The following is a 23,137-nucleotide window of genomic DNA, read 5'->3' as shown; positions in this document are numbered from 1 at the left end:
ACTATGGCGACTCTTCACTTCCATACACTGCACCCCTACACTCTTTATTTAATGTTTATTGTCTAGAGTGAACGATAAATGTACACGGCAAGTATACTTTATCATCATAGTATTTCCGAAATATTGGGTATTTCAATGGTTGTATGTTTCAACAATATACTTAAGAGTCACAAAGAAGCTAAATCAACTGACTATCAAGATAAATCATTTTGTTCCTGAAAATGTAAGCACTAATAGTAAGTACTAAAATGAAGTAATGTATCAGAAATAGAGTTGATCGATTTAATTTCAGAGTGATTCATATTAGATTGTACAAATGAAATTTGCTATAATTAACAATTCAAGTTTTAAGTAGGTGACTATATTGTAGGAGGAATGTGAAAAGTATCGTACTTTCTAATAAATTGGAAGTCTTTTCAAGTCGATTCCCCGCGATATTGTGATTTCGTTGTTTGTGGTTCGAAGTTCAACACTCACGTTATTCAATATGTTCCCTGTATATCTGTGATTCTGTAACTTCACTAAACAAGAACCTTTAGTTTCTAGCCAGCACTCGATTGAGTTAGGTGAAATGGGCTTATAAGTCGTAAATAGAAAGTATGAAGTTGTTTTTTTACATAAAATTGTTCATAGTTAATTACAAGTTTAATAACGTCTCTACTACTTTTAGGTGAGATGTATATATATGTATAGTATGATTGCAAGAGTGTATGTATGTGTGTATGTATACATATATGTATATGCATGTAAGTACATGCTGTTTTCTATGCTACGACTGAAATGATAGCAGTTTTATGTCTTTTTAATGCAACGTAATTTTGCTGTTTATTACCAACGACGCTTGATCTTAAGAAATTTCCGGAACATGACGTGTATATTTTTAACATAAGCCCCTGAACATCAGAAATAAGTTTTTTTTATATATCATCGGAATTGTCCAATTATTTCTTTGATTTTGTAACATACATAAGATTGACAAAATAAATCACCTCTATTTATAAATTACAATTTTTACGAGCGATAATTTTCTTCTCGATTATCTGCAGTTAAAATAGAAATTTAATCGAAATAGCGTGAAAGTTTATAATTCATAAAAGAATGACTTGGGTAGCAGGTAACGAGGAGGTAAAACGATGTAGCTAAATTATTTGCTAAACCGAAGTTATACATATTGTGTTTGGTGCGGTACAGATATGTCGACCTACTTTACACATAGTTACATATAATTATGTTATGGCTTATTATACACATTCAATTCCATACTTGCTATTGAATTGATAGCTAGATACATATTTCTTTTCGCACATATCGTATCTTTCGATTTAATAATATCAGTCGTCGATATTTTATTCACGCCGTAAGTAGTTTTCATATTTCAAAGTAAATCTTATCGAGCCATTATATGATCTCTCCCTAGTTAAGAGTTGCATGTTTCTCAACGTGTAAGTATAATATTCAGTAAGTAACATTCCTGCAGGTTATACGGTACAATTGACAATGGTGGAACATCGGGCAGCAAGTATCAAACATAGAAATATATTTAGCAATGTTAATTTGATGAGATATCCACTCCAACCAAGCGATATTTTGCTAATAGCATACTTGTCATAGATACAGACCTGACAAACGAACGAGAAGCTTTACTTAATTCGGGAAGTGTTAATACTTACGTTATAAACGATTTTCTTTTCTTGTTCAATATACGTATCGACTTTAACTGTTTAAACATCTGATGTCATGTGATTCGAAATAATGAACATTTAAAATTTGACAACATGAAAAATAACATAGAATGTTCATAAACAGCTCGCCTCTTTGTTCTTTCATATTTAGTAAAAATATAAGTGTCCAGAATCTCAGATATGAAATCTGTAACTGGACTGGGTACGTGTATATAAATTTATATTTTCATGAATACAACTACAGAAATAGAATTTCTGTACAAATAGGGATTTGTGTTTCACTTTTTAAATATTATAACGAGCACCTTTGTATATTTTATAAATTTGTATATATTCTGTATGTTTCTGCACATTTAAATTCTCCATAAATATATAAAGATTTGCAGTTTAATCATAGCTAATATACTCGTATTACGTAAGTAAGAAATATATTAATAAATTTTCATGTTTTAACGAATAAAGACACATTATTTATGTATTTTTTGTGCAATTATTGATTTTGACCGTATATTTACTTACATTCAATCTGTTTTATCGTTCTAAGGACACTTTCGAAATAAATTCTTCTTTATCATTCGACTTAACGTCAATTAAATTTACATACACGATTAAGACAATTTTCTCAATTAAAAATAAACATGAGGAACAAAACGAGATAATCGCGATCGGAATAAAGATAACATTATACTGTGAGTCATCACTAGTTGCGCGAAATTGATGATTTATGGAAATTAAAAATATTTTAATATTGTTGATGCCCAACTTTCCGATAATTCCTACTACGATGTTACTTATTATATGTTTTAACACGTAACAATATAATATGATGTGTTTTTCGATGCATTACTATAGCGTATATGTGAATCGTTCAGAACTCGTATACTAATTACTTCCATAAATTAAAAAATAGAACAATGTAATGATACTATAAACGTTATTTCTTTTTAATTTGCTCAGGAATTTACGATTATTTATTTTATGTTCTTAGAGTGGAGATATAAATATATATTATTAAATTTATACTTTATGAAATTGAACACCAATAAAATTAAGAAATGTATAAAAAGTGGAGGTGAAGTTTGGCTTTTGAGAAGCTTATATGAGAGAGTACATGCAATACAATGGCATGTACATACATATCACAATTCAAGAAGGAAATATGGAATAACATACATGACTAGCGCAACTATAAATACGTCCTCTATGCAGGAGACTCCTGTGCCATCTTGTTCAGAATTTTCTTCTTCGGATACTCTTTATGCTCAAATTACTATTCGTAAATATTGTGCGCTTGAATTGGTCATGTGACGGATAAAAACACCAAATATCCATATATATCCATTATAATATAGATATTATGTTACATCATCAACAAACTGTCGTTGTTAGGTACATATAGATCGAGTAACTGTTAAGATTTAGTTTAGGTTTATTAGTAAATAAAAGAAAGAAACTATAAATTAATAAACTGTTTTATATTTTCATACCTACTTTTTTAAATAAAATAAAAGTTATATACAAATATACATTTTTCTATCAACCAAGAAAAGAGTGGATCATTTAGAAAATTCAGAAATAAAGACTTGTTGGTAATTTTGCGCAGCGTTTCAATTGTAATGTCTAAGAATAACAGAAGTTGAAAAATCATGGATAGGAGAATAACAATAAGCGTTTAAAATTATTGACTTGTTTTGCCATATTACATAATCTGGCTAGTATTTCTCCAGTATATTAGATATATGTATGTAAATGCGTTTCTTCCATGCGTTATCTTCGTTCCGAACCTACTTTCCGTTGTAACTCTCTCAATATGTGTATGTAAATGCACTCTAGTGTAAGAAACACGGAGTGTTTCGTAGCTAATCACCATGAATCGCATATCACAGTGTTGGATGAGTTGTATAGAGAATACATACTCCATCCGTTCCTTTTCAATCGTATTGAAAATACCTTCTACTTTCCTGTACCTCATAACTTAATTTTAGTTTACGTAATTATAATTACAGGAGACATCAAGCATGATAAATTTTATGCGCGTAATTGAATTTCGTCGGGTTGTTCTTAAGGATACGGGGTATTCGACTATATTTCGCTATCTCCTATCGTAATGTGGAAATTAATTACTCGAATCTTAACATAATAATTTGATTCCTTTTATTTCAATTTATTGTAATTATATATTGTAATTATATATGTAATTATATAAATATATTAATCCGAAAAATATAAAAATTAAAACATATTAAAACAGTTCGAACTATCTTGCAGTTTCCAGAAATTCGGTTAGGTGACAAAAATGGTTATTTCTTTTGTAATACATATGCATATATATGTATTAGCCCATAACGGATGGATATAAAATCGACAATGTTGATGAATTGTAATTAAACGTATGTCGTCAGTTCTCAAAATGTTATTATTATATAGATCATAGAAGTGAAAAATGATTATGAAATTTATGAATACAAGACATATCACTATTTACTCTTAATTTGAATTATTTTTAAAGAAAGGATATATTTAGCAGAAAAAATCATTTTAATTTCTATTAAAAAAATTAAATCTGGTTTACTTAGCACTTTTATCTTCTCCTTTTTGGTAATACCGTTACAATTAATGAATGAACAATAATTCATAATTTGGAAGTGATTCTCAGTAAAATATTTAATGAATATTTTTTATCGCATATTACTTTGACGCAGAAGTGTACTTTTAGTCAATAACTTTTTTATGTGTTTGTAACCTACATATATAAATATTTTAGCAACTAATTAATGAAGTTATAATTGTTCATAGTGTAGAGATATATACAGGAGTTTTTATGCAATACTCACTGAATAAAAATGTTCAGTAGTGTCCTTTTAAATATTTTCTTTAAAAGCTGTATCAATGTAACAGCGTTTGGTGGAAATCAGGTCCAATAGTAAGTATTTATGTATGCGCGCGCATACAAATACACAACTGTATACGATGTACAATATACAATGTACAAACTCTAATTTATGTTGAAACATAAAGCATGTATAGATGTATATAAGCATGTGGGTACTTGCGTTTTACAAGGGATTTTAATACTTCACACATGCATCAGCGTTTATGTACATATATGCATAATGTATATTATAAATATCTATAAATATATTCGCATATACAATGGATGTAGAGAAATATCTAAATGCTTAGGTTTATATAAAATATTTATTAATGCAAGTAGAACATATTTCAATGTGAATTGACGATATTAAATGATATCTAATGAATATTTAAGAAACTTATTTTTTATAAGAAATGTATGAAAAAAAATTGTTCAAAAACCGATTTGATAGTAAACAAAAGTGTCGAAATATAAATTATTTATTTTAGATTATGTATTATTATTATTGAAATAATATATGCAAGCATATAAAAGATATAAATAGTTATATTCTTTATTAGTACTTTTATCACTTATATCACTTATTGTATTATATTATTTTGTACATTTATATTATCTTAATAATGTAAAAAGTATATAATCTATGTAAAAACTATTTATACAAATACCAGTATATAGCTATATTAAATTATGTGAGTAAATGTTTTCAGATAATTTTGCATATAGACTGAAAACATAAAGATATCCTTTAACTAAGTATAAAATCATTAAGTATCCATTATCATACAAATGCTTTCCTTTATAAATTTATATATTGTTAGGGAACAAAATAGTAATAATAAAACATGTATAGATAAAAAGACATAAGACTATTAACGAAATTTTTTCAAGGTTTTAGTAACTGTTATCTCATCTTTCTATCACATAACCAAGAAAGTTTGTGTCATTTGCATCATTTATTCCTATTAATGAAAACGACATAAACCTTCTCGTTTACCTAATACAATAGTAATGATAGTTAATGGTTTATTCAACTACAAGTTCATGTTGGTCTATCTCATTAAATGTTTTGTTAATATCTTGAACCCACTTCAATAATCTTTCTTCTTGGTCCTTTTTCAATTTATCAGTTTTCTTTCGTTTTGTCCCAGAGCTCCTTATTCTTTCTTCCTCTTCTTCATCTTCTTCTTCCAAAAAATTGAACCTTAGGTCACGTTTTCGTTTATATGAATGTCGTGGAGGCTAAAATATAAATATACAGATACATTTTTGCATGAGCGTATCGTTAATAATTTAAAAAATTTCATATAATAATAACTATAGAATTATACCTGTGTAAAATGAGATGGTTCCAAATCAGCAAATAGCGGAATACTATGTGCAGAAGCTACTGATCTTTCACCTGTTTCAGATAAAACATCAAATGTATCAGAAAAGTTAACAATCTCAATTGACTTCTTATTCTTTTCCTCTAGCTTTTGTACTTCTTTCTTTTCAGTTAATATATTTTCTTTATTGTGTATATCTTCTTTCAATTCTTTAGTTAGTAACTTATTTTTTATTTCACCAATTGATAATCTAATAGGTTTTATATTGTGTCGTCCCGTATCTGTTTGAATGGGTTTTTCTCTTTTATTTCTTTCATTTTTAGGCTTAATAGGAGACTCCTCTTGATTAGAATCATTATCACTAAAACCAAATGCATTTTTTAACTCCATAGTAGATACATTAGCCTTTTTCAGGGTTCTACTAATAATTGGTGTTGATTGTGCATCATCGAAAATTCCATGAGGTGTTTTGATTGTAGTACTCTGTGGCATTTCCATTACATTTAAGAAATTATCTAAATTTGATTGTCTGAATACCCTATCTCTGTTAGAAATTGAACAGTCCTGTAAACCTGATGGTCCAGGTTGAGAATCATATTCTTTTTTTTCTTTATCAAATTGCATATTTAATTTATTTCCTTGATTTATTTTGGTTTTAACCATTGTTGCCTCTCTTTTAAAACCATTCTTTGGACTTAATACATTTTTCGTTTTATTCTCATTATTATCAAATTTAAATATATTAGTTACATTGGTAGTATTTGGCTGAATGTTTTCAGTTTCAGTTGGTATTCGTTCATTTATTTGTTCTATTGAAGACTTAAACTGTAAGGAATGATCTATATTTGTAATTTCTGTGCCAAATTTTCTGGAATTTACAAGATTTTTTCTTTTAGGAGTATTATTACTTATGTGTCTTTCTATGTTGATATTTTCATTATTGTTTTGTAAACTATTTCTTGTTTTTGCTATATTTCCAGATTGTTTCGATTCATTATTTAATGTTTGCAAGAATTTTTTATTAATAATATCATACTTATCATTTTGGGGTGTGCTTTGAAATACATTTTTCACTTGAGAAAATGTAAGTAATGGTGCTACTCTCCAGGGACTAGAGGATATTTGAGGATCTTCTACTAATTTTACAATTGGTGACAAAGATTTTTCAAATAAAGAATAATTAAGCGCATCTTTTTTTTGTATGGTTAATTTGTTATTAAAAATATTTGTTGGTCTAAATGGTTTAAAATCATGTGAGGCTGATGTTTTTGAAATATTAGTTATTGAAATCCTTCTATCACTTAAATCTTCTATCGATAAAATTGTAGGTTTTGTAACTGTCTTATCAGCATTTTCTTTTCTGACTATATTTTCTAAATCTTTTACTTCTTTATCCACGTCTACATCTGTTTTAGGTTTTTCCACTAATTCCTCTTTTAATACATCATTTCTATTTTTAATCAGAGATTCTATATGATCACCACCTTCAAATTTAACAACATTTGCTTTCTTGATCTTTTCAGGTTTACCAGTTGATTGTTCTTTGCTAACTTGTTTTACTGGTACATTTCTTTTTTTCCGCTTTACTATTGTTTTCTTAATAGTAGCTCCTTTTTTTCGTTTTTTTGGTATTCTTTCAGTGGAATCATTAACATCAAATTTAAATTCATATATTTCATTGGTATTTTCCTTAGGACTTTCTGGTGAATCACATTTATAAATGGGTGGCTTTCTTTTTTTAGGAGATAATTTCTTCACTAATTTATTATTTGTGGGATTTTTAGAATTTTTGTGAGAACGTAGAATTCTTACTTTAGATTGATTTAAAAATGATTCTCTTAAAGACATTTGTCTTGAATTCGAAGTATTTTTATTTTTCTGTTTAATAACTTTCTTTTTCTTACTTTTTGAATCCTGTTTATTCATATTAGAACTGCTACGTGTAACAATTTTTTTAGATTTCACTTTGGGATTTGAACTTTGCTCTTTTAACTGTGACTCTTGAGAATTTTGTGTTGGTAAAGTACGTTTTCTCATTAGATATGGAGGCATTTTTGTGTAAATAACAAATGAATCTAAAAAATATATATAAAATATTAAGTAATAATGTGAAAGAACAATTAAATAATAAAAAATTTATAAGTTAGAATATGACATATACTTTTTTATACTAATTATTGCTTATACATATGTTAAGAATTATCATACATAAAGGTAAAAATTTTCAATATTAAAGATAGATATCTATAAAAGTTACGTTTGTTATTATTATTATTAACTTTGAATATGTAGAAATAATTATATTTTTTAAATAAAACGAAAAACTTTAAAATAAGAATTTAAGAAATGTCATTTTAATAAACATACTTCAAAAGAAATGAAAGTGAGAATAAATTATTTATTTCATAAAAACTAACACTTTAGTAAATTTCTGTCAAACTAACTATTGACTAGAATTGTATTTATACACATAAATTTAAGTTTTTATTTAAAACAATAGACTCAGCTGGTAATCCATACCAATGAACAATCCATATTCTTTGTAATCAAATCATTTCCAAATAATAATCTTAAAATCACTAATACTATTAATATAGTACTATATCAATAACTTACCTCAGCTAAAAGTTTAATTGACACAGTTTATTGAATAACAATTCGTCGAAAGGCTTGATATAATTTACGTATCGTATACCAACCTTCGTTTACATAAATCACATATGATTATGTAACAATGAAAAGCATTCGTTTTGTTATTTTATACATTCATGTAATAAACCACAAAATAGATAACATAACAACACATGGATTTTAGTTTGCGAATTGCGACGTAAAACTCTACATTAAAAACCATAACCATAGATCAGTAGATTGAGAAGTCCATAATAATCTAGATAACCTAACCTGTCTTTATGTATCGAATGGCAATACTGTCAATGTAGAAAACTTTTAACGATTATGAATTATAGAACAAATATTATTTAATTTATATTTATTTTGTTCAATTTTACTTAATTTACTTTAAATTTACTTTCTATTGCATATACACATATTTTGAAATAAATAAGGTGAGATAAGCATATAGAAACCATAGACCTAAGAATTATTAATTCCTAAGTTCATAACAGAAACATGGAAAGTGTCGTATCTCTATTTTTTTTATTCTATGTCGAAAGAAAGTTCAAAGGATGCAAACAAAATATTTGCCGCCAAATTTTCCTTTAGTGTGTTGCACAATTATATTTTCTTCCAAAAATATCAAAAAATAAAGTTATAATGGAAGGATTTGATGACCCAGGAATATTCTTTTCCGATAACTTCTCAGTAGGTGAATCTAATGAGACGCGAACTAATTTTCAATATTCGAAGAAGAAGTTTATGGAATTTATTAGACAATTCCACGAGGGAAACTTTAATTACAAATATAGGTACCCGAATTAATTATAATGTTTCAATGTATATAAATTTGGTAATTATATCGTAAATTTTGTATAATATTAATAATATAATAATTTTTTTTAGAGATATTTTAAAACGTAATTATAATTTGGGTCAATATTGGGTAGAAATTAATTTAGAAGATTTGGCAGCTTTTGATGAATCACTCGCAGAAAAAGTTTACAAGCATCCAACTGAATATTTACCTATCTTGGAAGAAGCTGCAAAAGATTTAGCGGATGAACTTACAGCTCCGAGACCACCAGATGAAGAAAAAGTTGAAGACATACAAATTTTATTATCTTCAGATGCACATCCAAGTTCTTTAAGAGGAATCAAAGTATGATTTAAGTTTATTCTTAAAAAAGACAATTTTGCTGCTAAAAAAGATGAAGTAATTTTCATATTATATATAACATTAAAATTCGTGATATCTGACATTGGTTAAACTTTTCTATTTTAGCCTGATGCAGTTTCTAAACTTATTAAAATACCTGGTATTATCGTTTCTGCATCTGGAATTCGGGCAAAAGCAACAAAAATTGCTATACAATGTCGTTCCTGTAGAAGCATGCAAACTAATATTTCAATTAAACCTGGTTTAGAAGGATATGTTTTGCCTAGGAAATGTACAACAGAACAAGCAGGAAGGCCAAAATGCCCTCTGGATCCATTTTTTATAATGCCAGATAAATGTCATTGTGTTGATTTTCAAGTTCTCAAATTGCAAGAATTGCCAGATCAAATTCCACAGGGTGAAATGCCAAGACATTTACAATTGTATTGTGATCGCTATTTATGTGATAGAATTGTACCAGGCAATAGAGTTCTCATTTTGGGCATATATTCAATTAAGAAAGTTACTAAAACAACTGGTAATAGAGGAAGAGATAAAGCATTAATTGGTGTTCGAGCGCCATATATGAGGGTTATTGGTATTTCTATAGATGGAGAAAATACAGGCAGTGGTAAAATATCATAAAATAACTTTATGCAATGAATTTATTTTTTTTTTTTTTTATAATATTTTTATTCAATTTCTGTGGTTTTCAGGTATTCATTCATGCTTTACAAACGAAGAAGAAGATTTATTTAGACGTCTTGCTTCGGACACTAATTTATATGAAAGAATTGCAAGAAGTATAGCTCCCAGCATTTTTGGTGCATTGGATATTAAAAAAGCTATAGCTTGCCTATTGTTTGGTGGTTCTAGAAAAAGAATGCCTGATGGACTTTGTAGGAGAGGAGACATTAATATTTTAATGTTAGGTGATCCTGGTACAGCTAAATCACAGTTATTAAAATTTGTAGAGAGAGTTGCACCAATTGCAATTTACACATCTGGGAAAGGAAGTTCAGCAGCTGGTTTAACAGCATCAGTCTTAAGAGATCCAGTAACAGTAAGTTGATCATTTTAACATATAAATATCAAATATTTGTTTCACATTTATTAAAATGTTTTATTTGATTTGTAGAGGAATTTTGTCATGGAAGGAGGTGCTATGGTTCTTGCAGATGGTGGTGTTGTTTGCATAGATGAATTTGATAAAATGAAAGAGGATGATAGAGTGGCAATACATGAAGCTATGGAACAACAAACAATATCCATTGCAAAAGCAGGAATAACTACAACATTAAATACTCGTTGTTCCGTTCTAGCAGCGGCAAATTCGATATTTGGTCGTTGGGATGAGATAAAAGGAGAAGAAAATATTGATTTTATGCCAACAATTTTATCGCGTTTCGACATGATATTTATTGTTAAAGATGAACACGAGCAAAATAAAGATGTAACACTAGCAAAACATGTAATGAATATCCATACCAATGCTGGTCAAGTTACAGAACAATTAGCGGAAGGAGAATTACCACTGCACATTTTAAAAAAATATATCCACTATTGTAGAACGTAAGGTTATTTTTTGCTTAAAATATTTTATTTATTTGTCATTAATTGATATACCTTTATAGTCGTTGCGGTCCAAGACTTAGTAAAGAGGCAGGAGAGAAATTAAAACATCGTTATGTTGTAATGCGAGCTAGTACCAGAGAACATGAGAAAGATATGGAAAAGAGATTATCTATTCCCATAACAGTTCGTCAATTGGAAGCTGTTATAAGAATTTCAGAATCTTTAGCTAAAATGCATTTACAACCTTTTGCTACACAAATCCACGTGAACGAAGCGCTTAGACTTTTCCAAGTATCTACTTTAGATGCTGCAATGTCAGGGTCTTTAGCTGGTAATCTATAATGAAGTAACTGGTAGCGTGTATTTCTTATTATTGTACTTCATTTTAAACACATGTAAAAATTTAGGTGCAGAAGGATTTACCTCGGATGAAGATCATGAAATGTTATCACGTATCGAAAAACAATTGAAACGTAGATTTCCTATTGGAAATCAAGTATCAGAGCAAAATATTGTTAAAGATTTTGTAAAACAAGCATATCCAGAACGTGCTATTTACAAAGTTATACATACAATGATACGACGTGGAGAACTTCAGCATCGTATGCAACGTAAAATGTTGTACAGATTACACTGAAATGTAATAACATTTTTCTTTGCATTTTGTGTTATATATTTATTCGTTTTATATATATGCTTTCATTTTGTACTATATTTCATGCATTTTCAATGTATAAATATGCATACATTCGAACTACACCTTAATAATCTTTTTTTTTTTTTTTATTTAGGACTGTAATTCATCCTTAAATGGATAATGTGGATGATTCTCGACCCTAAAAGAAATCAAAGGGATTTTATATCTTCACGTTATTTGGAATAAAATATCTTTAATAAATATATTTACCCCTTAAAAAACAAGAAATTAAAAATTCTTCCACGTACGCCTTTGTCTAAGGTACTCAAAATTTTCATTTCTTCTTCATTTAATGAAAAACTAAATAAGTCAATGTTTGCCTTAACTCTCTCGGGAGATTTACTTTTTGGAATTACAACAACATTTAATTGTAATGAGTAACGTAGTAACACTTGTGCTGGTGATCGTTTATGTTCTGCGCTTATTTTTTGTACTATTGGATGTCCCAGAACATCTGGAAAATCTTCAACTTTATGATTATATTTCGTTTGAAAATGCGTTTTAGCTCCTGGTGATCCCAAGGGGCTGTAAGCTGTTATAATGATATTGTGCGTTTGACACAATTGCCGTAGCGAATTTTGTTGCAGATATGCATGTAATTCCACCTAATAATAATTAAAGTGATTACGAAACTATATCAAAGCCAAGTGTCATAAAATTTATTTACATGTCAAACCTACTTGTAAGTTACTTGGCTTAATTTGTGCGTTCTCCCATATATTTAAAATTTGTTTTTCATTAAAGTTACTTAAACCTATAGACTTTGTACGACCTTTTCTTACTTGTTCTTCCATTTCCTGAAACATTAAAGAAAACAATCAATTATAAGTTACTAACATTTTATTCATTAATAGTGCTATAGAATTAAACCTTCCACACTGAAACAGGATCTGTGTCAAGATCCAACATAAAACTTCCATCTTCATTAATTGCTGAGGTACAAGTACTTTCATCTAATTTAAAGGCAAAAGGCATGTGGATTAAATACATATCCAAATAATCTAAACCAAGTCTTTTCAGTGATAAATTAATAAACTTCTCTACATCTGATGGTCGATTACCAAAATTAGGTAACTAAAAAAGTAATTAAATATTTTTTTATCTTTACATATGTATAATTTATCTTTTTAATATATGTTAAATGTTACCTTTGAAGTAATAAAAAGATCTTCGCGCTTCCCACCTTTTCTAAACCATTCTTTTAATACTGCTCCTATTGCTTCTTCATTATTATAATTAAATGCAGTATCAATGTGTCTATAGCCAACATCTAGAGCAGCTATTACAACTTTCTCAATTTCTTCAGGTTTAGCCTTCAGAAAGTATGCAACATTATAGTTTTAAGTTTAAGTTCAAATGAAAAATGTAAATTAATTTAAACATTTAAAAAAGACCCTTAAATTTAAATAATAAGCTAATAATTAAGTCACCTGCCATGTACCCAAACCCACAGTAGGCATATCATACCCTGATAACAATCGTACTGTTTGCATATTTCCCTTCTTCAATTGGTTTAATGCTGTAAAAGATAATTGTAAAAATTTATTTAAATAATATTATTTTATATCCTTTTAATATTGCTATGTTGTCATATTATTACAATAATTTTCAAGATTACCATAAACTATTATTTTTAGATATATATAAATTATCTACTTTGTAGAAGCGCTATTTGGATACAAAATCAATTTCTAAAGTTAGATCAGACTTGTACTGTTCTGAATACATAAGTTCACGTTTATAGAGAAAGAGAGTTGTATATATATAAGTTCAACAGACGTTTATTGATCTGCGGTAAATTTTACGGCTAACATCGTTTAAAATGTTCTAGAAAATTGTTATTTATATTACAATTTAGATAGAAATTGGATTTTTGTTGTTTCTTGTGTTAAAATTATTTCAAAATATTGTTTCACACAGTGATATAAGCGACAATTTAAAATAACCGGTAGCAGAATATATTGCGTACGAGTCTAGTTTTATGTCTATATTTATACTAACAAAAATATGCGATATAAATAACTTAATATAGAAATTTTAAATAGATTAAAAAGATAACGTACGTAATGATAGTACCAAACGTTGCTGTTGATTTGTTACGAAAAAACAATTGATAAATTGATGTTTCACATATCGGCTAGTGAATTTATCAAATAAATGTTGATGATATTTAAGCATGTTTATTGGAAACATGATAAGTTTTTAAAAATTGTATAGATTATATCCCTACTAAGCAGTGCAAACAGAAACAGAATGAAACATCATAAATATTTAAGATTCAAATAAGTTACATGAATTATCTTCCCGCGTTGCGTTAATACCATAGATAAGTTAAAATATAGAGTTGATATCCAATACTGTTAATTTGATATCAATTATAATTACAACGGATTAATTAATGGTGAGAATTAGAACTTAAACATGAGAAAAATATTTTGTTCGAAAATAGTATTTACGACTTCTGATTTGTATAAAATTGATACATAATAATACATGTTTAAGTTATGATAAGATAATTAAGATACGTAATATGTTAATAATAATTAGACCGTGGATGTTTATACAAATTGCTATTGTTATTAACACAACTAAAGAAATGAAATCTAGAGAGAATTTGTTTTATTTTCTGTACATTTTTATAGACTTAAATTTTTCATAAATTCATACGCATCCGCAGCCTAGGGATAATTTATAAATTTGGGAATTTTATTCTGCTATTTATTTCATGATACATTTTTATATACTTATTTCTATAGTTAAAATAATGTATAACTATACTATAAACAGCTGTATTCATTTTCTAAATAAATTAGGAAACTTAACATTTTATATTAATGTCGAATTTGAGTTTGTGTTTCATTTTTCTTTCAGTATATTAGAATGTCGAATTTTATTTTATAAGTAATATTGTATAGTTGGTAATGGCGTATGTCAGTTATATGATAATTTTAATATAACTGTACGTACTTGATAATGTTTGTATAAATATGAAAACTGTATTTTATTCTTGCCCAGTTCACAAGCAAAAAATTTTATTTTAAAGATTTCATTGTAATTTATGATCAAATAATTCCTATCTTTAAATTACAAACATGTTGATTTACGATGTTCTACATAAAGAAACAGTATATCAATCGATTGTCAGTGATCTTCGTAATTACGGAGTTAAGCATCGTTTTAAAAAAAATATGTTTAAAACAGAACGATCCGACGGGAAACGCATTTTGAAAAAAATTTTCAAGACTTCTTTATTGTACCAACCATTGGATGTCGTGAATTTATCTTCTGGTGCCATTGTGCATGTGCCTGTTTTTGTGAGTCATGCATCCACATTTTTAGAAAAGTATATCACTCAGGAAGGATTATTCAGAAAAGCAGGATCACAACTTAGACAAAAGGAATTGATAGTTCGTTTAGATAATGGTGGCAGTTTAGGGGAAAAACATCATGCCATTGATGTAGCTAATTGTTTAAAAACATTCTTCAGAGACTTACCAGAACCATTGATTCCGTATATGTACCATGATTTATTTGTACATTGTGTCATGCTTAAAACTTATTGTGTACAAGCATTGTTATTAGCTTGTATACTTTTACCACCACATCATCTAAATACTCTGGCATTTTTTATGGAATTTTTAAAGAAAGTAGCACAATATGAGAAACAAAATAAAATGGGCATTGATAATTTAGCAAAAGTTATTGGTCCAAATATAATGCCTCTGCAAGAAACCACTATGTCTGCTGTGCAAATGCGTCTTGAATTACACTTAATTGTTGTTAAGGTGATATGTATATTTGTCTTGAAGAAGAATGTTAATTTTAACATAAGATAACTTCATTCGCTTAATCTGGAAATATTGCAGATTTTAATTGAAAATGCAGAAAGTATTGGTATTTTACCAGATCATATAACACAAGCTATTTCTATGGAAACAATTGGCAGTACAGATAATGAGTTAGATGTATCTGATCATTTGCGTTCAAAATTCAAAAAAAAGAAACATCGCAGTGGAAGTCTTACACGTAAGCCACATCTAAGTGCCTCCAACCTCAATCTAAGTATGTCTGTCGATCTGTTCATAGTAATTTATTTCCAAACTATAGTTACGCTGTACTGACATAAATACTGAAGTTTCATAATAACAGCATGCAATGAAAATTTTATCTAATAGACATAAACCTATGTTCTAACAAATATATCATTAAATAACTTACTAACTTGATTACTTAACAGATCAGAATTCTTTTATTTACATAGAATTCTTTAAAATTTAAATATTTCTCTTTAGGAATGTTTAATGGTCTAAAGAAGATTGTTGGCAAAAATGCTGCATCTGAAGATGGTAACACATGTGATAGTCAAAGGATATCTGAAAATGCTAATTCAGTACATACATTAAATACTAAGTCCACAAAAAAAAGGAAAGTTGATTATATAGATCCACCAAGTACAAAGAAGAAGTATGTATTTACTTCTTTTATAAATATAAACAATTATCATTTATAATTTATATGATAAACTTATGTTTCAGAAGAGTTGTAGATAAAGCAGATAAATCTAAAAAGATTAGGCTTAGTTTGGATCGTTTTGTACCAAGAAAGCCAGTAAGAACATGAGAATAATTTATTTCATGACTTAACAAGTTTGATTATAACAATCTACATAATATTTTTATATTTGCAGAAAATTGTTGATGAAAGTACAGACTCATGTAAGAATACTTTTGATACTCAGGCAGAACGTCGTTGGAGTTCTGTTTGTGACTCATGTGGTGACTCACAAAGGACATACAGAGCATATAGTGATAGTTCATCACATTTGAAATTAATTCTAAAAGACAGTGAAGTATCAAACGACCTTCACAGAGAGTATAATAATATGTTTGGTGATGCAGATGTTAATTTATCAGATGATAGTGACGAGCAGGTCTTGTTAACAAAAGATGATATTAAATCTAGTAAATGGCACACACAGTTAAATTCAAGTTCAGAAGAATTAAAAGATCTAGGTAATTATAAACAAAGACGAATGAACCCAATGAAAAGAAGATTAACTGTAAATAATTTTGAAACATATTCACATGTTCAAGTCACATCTGTAGATAATCAGTCAGAGGAATACGTTACGATACCTAAAAGCGAATATGAAGAAATAAAAAATAGAGTTTTAGCAATTGAATCTCGTCTTTCTCAAGAATTCAAATGTGTAAATAATGGAAATGGTGAGGAGAATGATGATCTATTATTGCATTCTGTGAAAAAAGTACAAACTGCGTATGAAAGGACATTGGAAGAAGCTAGTATTGAAAGTACAGTAACAACAGACTACTTAGCTAAAAAACTTGGTAAAGAGCTTAAAATTAGAAGATCAGATGAACACAAAATCATCAGGTCTCCAAGTGCTCGAAAAATAGGAAGTTTAAGAAGGAGATCACAAGAAAAAGTGATGAGGTAAATTATACTTTTTATGAGCTATGTAAATTAGCATGTTTCTGTAATTTACAATCTTCAATTTATTTCTTCTATTTTTTAGCAAACGTATTAGACGAACTGCTTCGTGGCACATTTCTCGTGGATCAGATTTGCAATCACATATACAGTCTGATCAAGATTTGAACAATGCTTACTCCCATAATGAGGAAACATTTTCACTGAATTATACAAAAGACGATGCTTACTTACGACCTATATCTACTTCCCTTTGGGAAAAAGGAGATAATATAATATTAAATAATGTATGCGATGAGTTTAAAAATTCAAATGTATATACAAAAAAACACAATCAGAATTCTTTTCAATCGGTGAAAGATAGAACAATCACGACGGTACGTCGAGTATCGTCTTTTCATGGTGATGAACTTACAAATACGGCCACGTATTCCGATAGCAAAGTTGAAAAACTGAAGAAGACAAATAGCCAACAAAATATGATTTTAAACAGTACACCTGTAGGTAAACTGATTCCGAAATCTGAAGAAAAAAAGAAAGCTCTTATATCCTGGAAGGATGCAGATGGATATTTTGGATCAACAAACCAAACGAAATCTCCAGTTACTCAAACTGGTCGTGCGTCTATCGCAAAATTAAGAACTCAGAATGCAGGAATGGTACTAGCTAAAGCTAAATTATTTGATGAGTGCACGGCAAAAGTACACTCTCAAAACACTACCATAAACAAGAAAAACGATCTACTTAGTACAGAGGATGATCAGTGCATGAATAATATAAAACAGAATTGTGAACGGACAGAATTGTGTCGAAAATCAAATAAAAATGTAAAAAGTAGAAATTCAAAATTGATATCAAAACATTCTCCTTCTCGTACTATGATGGAAACCGAAAGTAAGGAAAAGGATATTGAAATGTGTTATTGTATTTCCAAAGACTTTATGACATGCAACGCAGCCACTCATCAAAAAGAAAATAGGGCTGTTAAAACATCACCTTTAATGCAAAATGTACCTATGGATATGATATCACAGAATTCAAGAATAAGTATCTATAAAGTTGATAATAACGTGCTGTGTAAGACTCCGCATATTAAGAAGCCATTAACTGTAAAAACACCTAAAAGTGGCAAAGCATTAGTAAGAAGACCTCTAGTGGATTCTCGTAGGACACCTTTAAAGGCTGTTGGTCAATTAGGAACTCCAAAGTATCAGAGTCCTAAAAGTATTTTAAAGACGCCAAGAAATATCAGTAGACACTCTTAATTTAAAGTACAAATTTATCAGAAATGTGTTCAAGAAAGTCTATTCTGCAATACTTTCAATTATAAATTGATAGAAGTACTATGAGATTGTCTTACAACTTAGAATCTCAGAACTAAGTTTAGAGAAAAAGTTTATTTTCATAACACATCCTTACTATATATACTATAGTTATAGTACTTCTATGTATGATAAATTATCATAAATATACAGAATAGTATTTTACATATGTTACATGAAAACATAGGTGTGTGATAAACATACTGAACCAATGATTTTATCATACATTTTAATACTATAAGATATAGAACCTTTTTCTAGACAAATATTTTTGCTTGAAGAAGTTATGTATTTATATATATATATATATGTTCTTTTGTACTTGTTTTCGTGTTATTAATATACATATATATTTACATACATTTAGCAAAGTACAAACGTGTATTTTTTTAATTGCAATATTATTTTTTGAAATTTCGAAACTTGTCCCATTTTTAAAGATTGAATTTCTTATACACAACGTAAAAAATACAAATATACTGCCGCAATTTTTTATAATACAATATTGTATTTTCTGTTTTATGAACCACATGTAATTTGTTCATAAATAAATAAAACTTACACAAAGTTATATCCATTGTTATATCGATATATGTATATATATTATTATTAGAATATGAAATTTAATTAAAAAACTACAGTACAAAAATGAAATTTGTTGTATTCTGCGTGGTTTAAATATATATAACATAATTGTAGACAATTATTTATCATTCCACCAATCACACTTTACCGTCTGTTCCATCTGGAATTGTCAAGTAAAAATAATACACGTTCGCCGTTGCAAACAAACAATACAATTATGACACGAAAGTTCTATTTCCTTCGTAAAATTCTTTTCGATATTTAGATAATAAAGGTATGATATATATGCACACAAGGTCACATTTAATGGTTGTTCTTTTTTTTATTATATAAAATATCGTGGAAATGTATTCATTGATAGCAAAGTTAATAGTTTTGGATATTGTCGTTATGATAGCAGCGCCTCGTTTATTCTAGTCGGATCTACAGCTGTTGATACGTAAATTGTTGGTGAAATAAGTGTCAGTGAATATAACATTCGGAAAGAGCAGCCTTTGGGCTGAAAAAACAATATATACAAAGATGAGAGAGGCTGGAATAATGTTAATAAGCACAGCATTAACATGTGCTGTGATAGGCAACGCGTATTATCAAAGAAAACAGTTTTATCCAACAGTAGTTCACATAACCAAATCCAACCCTAGTATGACGGTAAGTTTCGATGTTTTCTTTTTAAAATTTTCTGTTTATAAACGTTATATTTGATTATACATATACATATATTTCTGAATGTTCTAACGATTCTTCCGTTTGTTTTCTCATGTGAAATTTAGGTAATCTATACACAAGGTTTGATTCTAGTATTTATGATAAATGCTTTCTTTCGAAAGATATTTTTTGGTACCCTACGTGCTGCTGAACTTGAGGTAAATATATAATGTATTTGTTATCATCAAAGTTAAAAAATGTGCATATAAATATACATATACTAAGAATTATTTCTTTACAGCATTTATTGGAAAAAGTATGGTATGCAGTAACTGAAACTTGTCTAGCATTTACAGTATTTAGAGATGACTTCAGTCCAAAATTCATAGCATTATTCACACTTCTTTTATTTTTGAAATCATTTCACTGGTTGGCAGAAGATCGTGTAGATTATGTAAGTAACATAAGTAACTAGATATATATTTCATATATAATATTTTGTTTCATTTATTTTCAGATGGAAAGAAGTCCTGTAATAACTTGGTTATTCCATCTTAGAGTTGGTACTCTATTGGCATTATTATTTGCTATAAATTTAACCATGATTCATTATGCGTATAACACAACAGCAACCAAAGGTCCCTCAGTGCAACTTGTTTTTGGTTTTGAATATGCCATTCTTTTAACTGTTGTATTCAATATTAGCGTAAAGTATATATTGCATACAATAGATTTGCAAAGTGAAAATCCATGGGACAATAAACCAGTATTTTTATTGTACACAGAATTAATAATTGGGCTGTTAAAGGTGGGATAAAGTGATATGATATGTTCATTAAATATTTATAAAGTTACTGATTTAATATATCTTTTCTTTCAGGTTATTTTATATGTTGCTTTTGTCACTTTGATGGTCAAATTATATACTTTACCTTTGTTTGCACTTCGTGCAATGTATTATACAATGAGAGACTTTAGGAAAGCGTTCCACGATATTGTAATGTCGCGTCGAGCTATCAGAAATATGAATACATTATATCCAGATGCTACGGCAGAAGAATTAGCTGCTGCTGATAATGTATGCATTATATGCAGGTAAAGTAAAGTAACTAATTCATTAAAAAATGTAACTTCTCAGAAATATTGATAAAACATTAAAAATATACTACATATTACAACATTGTACAACATTCAATAAAAATATACAATATTTTAGGGAAGAAATGGTATCGGCAAGTAAAAAGTTACCATGTAATCATATTTTTCATACTGCCTGCCTTCGTTCTTGGTTCCAACGTCAACAAACGTGCCCCACATGCCGCTTAAATATTTTAAGACCTGTTAATAATAATCAAGGAAATAGGCAACAAAATCAAGCACAAGCAGGACCACAAGTACCTCAAGCTCCACAAGCACCAGGATTTAATCCAATTGGTGTGTATATTTACGGTTATTTTTACGTGTCCACATTAAGAAAAAAAATCTAATGTTTATATGTTAATAATGTTTATATGTCAATAAAGTTCAAGTCCTCCCAGCATTTTGGGCTGGGATGCAAGCTCCAGGGGCACCGGCAGCTTTACAACAACAGCAACAACAGCCACAACAACAACAAGTTTCAAATGCGACAACACAGCAACAACAAGCTCAAAATAGTGGGCCAAATACTGCATCAACCTCATTTCAAAATTTGGCAGCTAGTGGTGTACCGTTGTTTCCTCCACCATTCCCAACTATGGTACCGTTGCCTCCTATTCCTACGCCACCGCCGAACCTTACAGAATTAAGCGAAGAAGAACTTAGAGCAATGGAAGGTAATTTACGACAAGCCGTTGAAGCTAGAATACAAACGTTGCAAAGAGTTCAGCTTCTATTAGATGTTGCCAATGCTATGATGAATCAATATCAAACAGCAGCTGTTACTGCTAAGTATGTACGAGTTTTTTTGCAGCTTAATAAAATTTAAAAATAACAATTAATATTGTTATTTCATAACATGTTAATTGCAGTATTCCAGTGCCAACTGCAACAAATAACACGAATGTTGCAACAGATATTTCTTCAATGGCAAAACAAGGAACATCTAAAACTGCATGTCCTGAACTTAACAGTGACCAACTGCAAGATAACGCTGAGATGAATGTTCCTACTGCAAATTCTCCTAATGATAATGTAAATACGTTATCAGGTATAAACGGTAATGATGTAATTCCAGAATCATCAATTAGGAATGACACGGAATCTTCAAGTGAACAAGAAATGCTGCGAAGACGTAGGCTACAAAAATTTTCAGCTCATAAATGTTCGTAAAATTATGTGATAATTTGTGTAATATAATTGTACCTTGATCAATAACAGGCCTGATTGCAGATACAATTGATATTCGAAAAAAGATGTAACAATTATGATTAAGAGCTTGAAAGTTGAAGTTGATACTATGATATTAATAATCACAAAATATCAACTAATCATTTAAAGGAAATAATATGATAAATTCTCCTTTTCTTTCTTTTTTTTTTCGCAGATTATTTTAGGAGCAAAATGTTCATGAAGCAAGTCATGCAGATTATGACTAGTTCTTATTCCTTAAATAGTATGAGTGTATATATCCTTTCTACGATGTGTTTTTCCGATATATTTCGTAAAAAAATAATTTTTGTATCGATTAAATTGTTTCTGTATGCTTTATCTAAAAGTGATTTTAATTTATCATTTTTATCCCACAATTTCTATATCATAAAATATAACTTATATGAAGCATCCTATCAGTCTTGTTTGTGCTACATACAGGCTAATGTACAGATTTTACTAATTATTACATATTAAGAATGTTTGTATCTGTACATGGGAGTGGTAATGTCAGTTATTATAACATGACTGTAAAATAATTGTTTTAAATAACTCTCATTATGAGTAATAAATTTATCTGTCTATTTAGTAGTGCTTTTGTTTCCATCATGTAAATTTGTGTACATTTATAAATTTAACATATGCAAAATTATTTGTAATAATTTTGAACAATAAACACATTAAATAAGATGATAAAAATAAGTACAAAATAAATTATATTATTTATAGGGACAAATTAATATGAAGTTCCATGATAACTATAAATGTAATTATTTTAAATTTAAAAATAGATAGTATATATATGTGTATAAATATAATTAATAAAAAATATATATAGGTACAAAAAGAT

At 28.5% G+C, this 23,137-nt stretch overlaps 5 protein-coding genes and 1 long non-coding RNA gene across 12 annotated transcripts in view; 3 read left to right on the top strand and 3 right to left on the bottom strand.

Annotated features, from left to right (window-relative positions):
- The window catches only part of LOC132912882 (26S proteasome regulatory subunit 4), a 51,582-nt gene extending 32,439 nt beyond the window's left edge, over nucleotides 1–19,143 (bottom strand). The window contains exon 1 of the mRNA XM_060970681.1: nucleotides 19,129–19,143. Coding sequence (XP_060826664.1) covers nucleotides 19,129–19,137 — 9 coding nt within the window. The 5' untranslated portion in view covers nucleotides 19,138–19,143. The remainder of the gene's footprint in view (nucleotides 1–19,128) is intronic.
- Nucleotides 524–2,159, top strand: LOC132912895 (uncharacterized). Its single transcript, XR_009659292.1, has 2 exons — nucleotides 524–597; nucleotides 671–2,159. It is a non-coding gene; the product is annotated as an uncharacterized LOC132912895 (long non-coding RNA).
- LOC132912878 (homeobox protein 4-like) lies at nucleotides 5,086–8,709 on the bottom strand. The gene is made up of 3 exons (XM_060970674.1): nucleotides 8,502–8,709; nucleotides 5,889–7,960; nucleotides 5,086–5,799 (listed from the first exon to the last, which is right to left on the bottom strand). Exons 2-3 carry the CDS (start codon nucleotides 7,935–7,937, stop codon nucleotides 5,584–5,586), a joined length of 2,265 nt encoding a protein of 754 aa, XP_060826657.1. The 5' UTR covers nucleotides 7,938–7,960; nucleotides 8,502–8,709; the 3' UTR covers nucleotides 5,086–5,583.
- Nucleotides 9,070–12,691, top strand: LOC132912880 (DNA replication licensing factor Mcm5-like). Of its 2 annotated transcripts, XM_060970677.1 has the most exons (8): nucleotides 9,070–9,313; nucleotides 9,408–9,663; nucleotides 9,787–10,291; nucleotides 10,377–10,723; nucleotides 10,799–11,232; nucleotides 11,295–11,566; nucleotides 11,643–11,875; nucleotides 12,027–12,691. In XM_060970677.1, exons 1-7 carry the CDS (start codon nucleotides 9,162–9,164, stop codon nucleotides 11,870–11,872), a joined length of 2,196 nt encoding a protein of 731 aa, XP_060826660.1. In that variant the 5' UTR covers nucleotides 9,070–9,161; the 3' UTR covers nucleotides 11,873–11,875; nucleotides 12,027–12,691. The 2 variants fall into 2 exon arrangements, with proteins under 2 accessions (XP_060826660.1, XP_060826659.1); XM_060970676.1 differs by having other exon boundaries at nucleotides 9,071–9,313; nucleotides 11,643–12,691.
- Nucleotides 11,899–13,705, bottom strand: LOC132912885 (aldo-keto reductase family 1 member A1-like). Its single transcript, XM_060970684.1, has 7 exons — nucleotides 13,551–13,705; nucleotides 13,363–13,451; nucleotides 13,081–13,245; nucleotides 12,803–13,006; nucleotides 12,613–12,729; nucleotides 12,143–12,537; nucleotides 11,899–12,071 (listed from the first exon to the last, which is right to left on the bottom strand). Exons 2-7 carry the CDS (start codon nucleotides 13,423–13,425, stop codon nucleotides 12,023–12,025), a joined length of 993 nt encoding a protein of 330 aa, XP_060826667.1. The 5' UTR covers nucleotides 13,426–13,451; nucleotides 13,551–13,705; the 3' UTR covers nucleotides 11,899–12,022.
- On the top strand, nucleotides 14,830–22,878 carry LOC132912874 (E3 ubiquitin-protein ligase synoviolin A). 6 transcript variants are annotated; one of them, XM_060970661.1, is made up of 9 exons: nucleotides 19,413–19,564; nucleotides 19,708–19,941; nucleotides 20,064–20,156; nucleotides 20,240–20,392; nucleotides 20,456–20,746; nucleotides 20,819–21,033; nucleotides 21,155–21,372; nucleotides 21,462–21,867; nucleotides 21,948–22,878. In XM_060970661.1, exons 2-9 carry the CDS (start codon nucleotides 19,813–19,815, stop codon nucleotides 22,246–22,248), a joined length of 1,806 nt encoding a protein of 601 aa, XP_060826644.1. In that variant the 5' UTR covers nucleotides 19,413–19,564; nucleotides 19,708–19,812; the 3' UTR covers nucleotides 22,249–22,878. The 6 variants fall into 6 exon arrangements, with proteins under 6 accessions (XP_060826643.1, XP_060826642.1, XP_060826641.1 ...); XM_060970660.1 differs by lacking the exons at nucleotides 20,064–20,156; nucleotides 20,240–20,392; nucleotides 20,456–20,746; ... (2 more) ...; nucleotides 21,462–21,867; nucleotides 21,948–22,878 and adding exons at nucleotides 14,830–15,717; nucleotides 15,799–15,994; nucleotides 16,225–16,396; ... (1 more) ...; nucleotides 16,620–16,944; nucleotides 17,026–17,386 and having other exon boundaries at nucleotides 17,469–19,564; nucleotides 19,688–19,805; XM_060970659.1 differs by lacking the exons at nucleotides 20,064–20,156; nucleotides 20,240–20,392; nucleotides 20,456–20,746; ... (2 more) ...; nucleotides 21,462–21,867; nucleotides 21,948–22,878 and adding exons at nucleotides 14,830–15,717; nucleotides 15,799–15,958; nucleotides 16,225–16,396; nucleotides 16,468–16,540; nucleotides 16,620–17,386 and having other exon boundaries at nucleotides 17,469–19,564; nucleotides 19,688–19,805.
- Nucleotides 22,879–23,137: the final 259 nt, after the last annotated feature.

The sequence above is a fragment of the Bombus pascuorum genome, chromosome 12 (genome assembly GCF_905332965.1).
Source record: "Bombus pascuorum chromosome 12, iyBomPasc1.1, whole genome shotgun sequence".
NCBI classification, from domain to species: domain Eukaryota; kingdom Metazoa; phylum Arthropoda; class Insecta; order Hymenoptera; family Apidae; genus Bombus; species Bombus pascuorum.
Note: the sequence above shows the minus strand (reverse complement) of the source record. Positions and strands in the feature narration are given on the sequence as shown.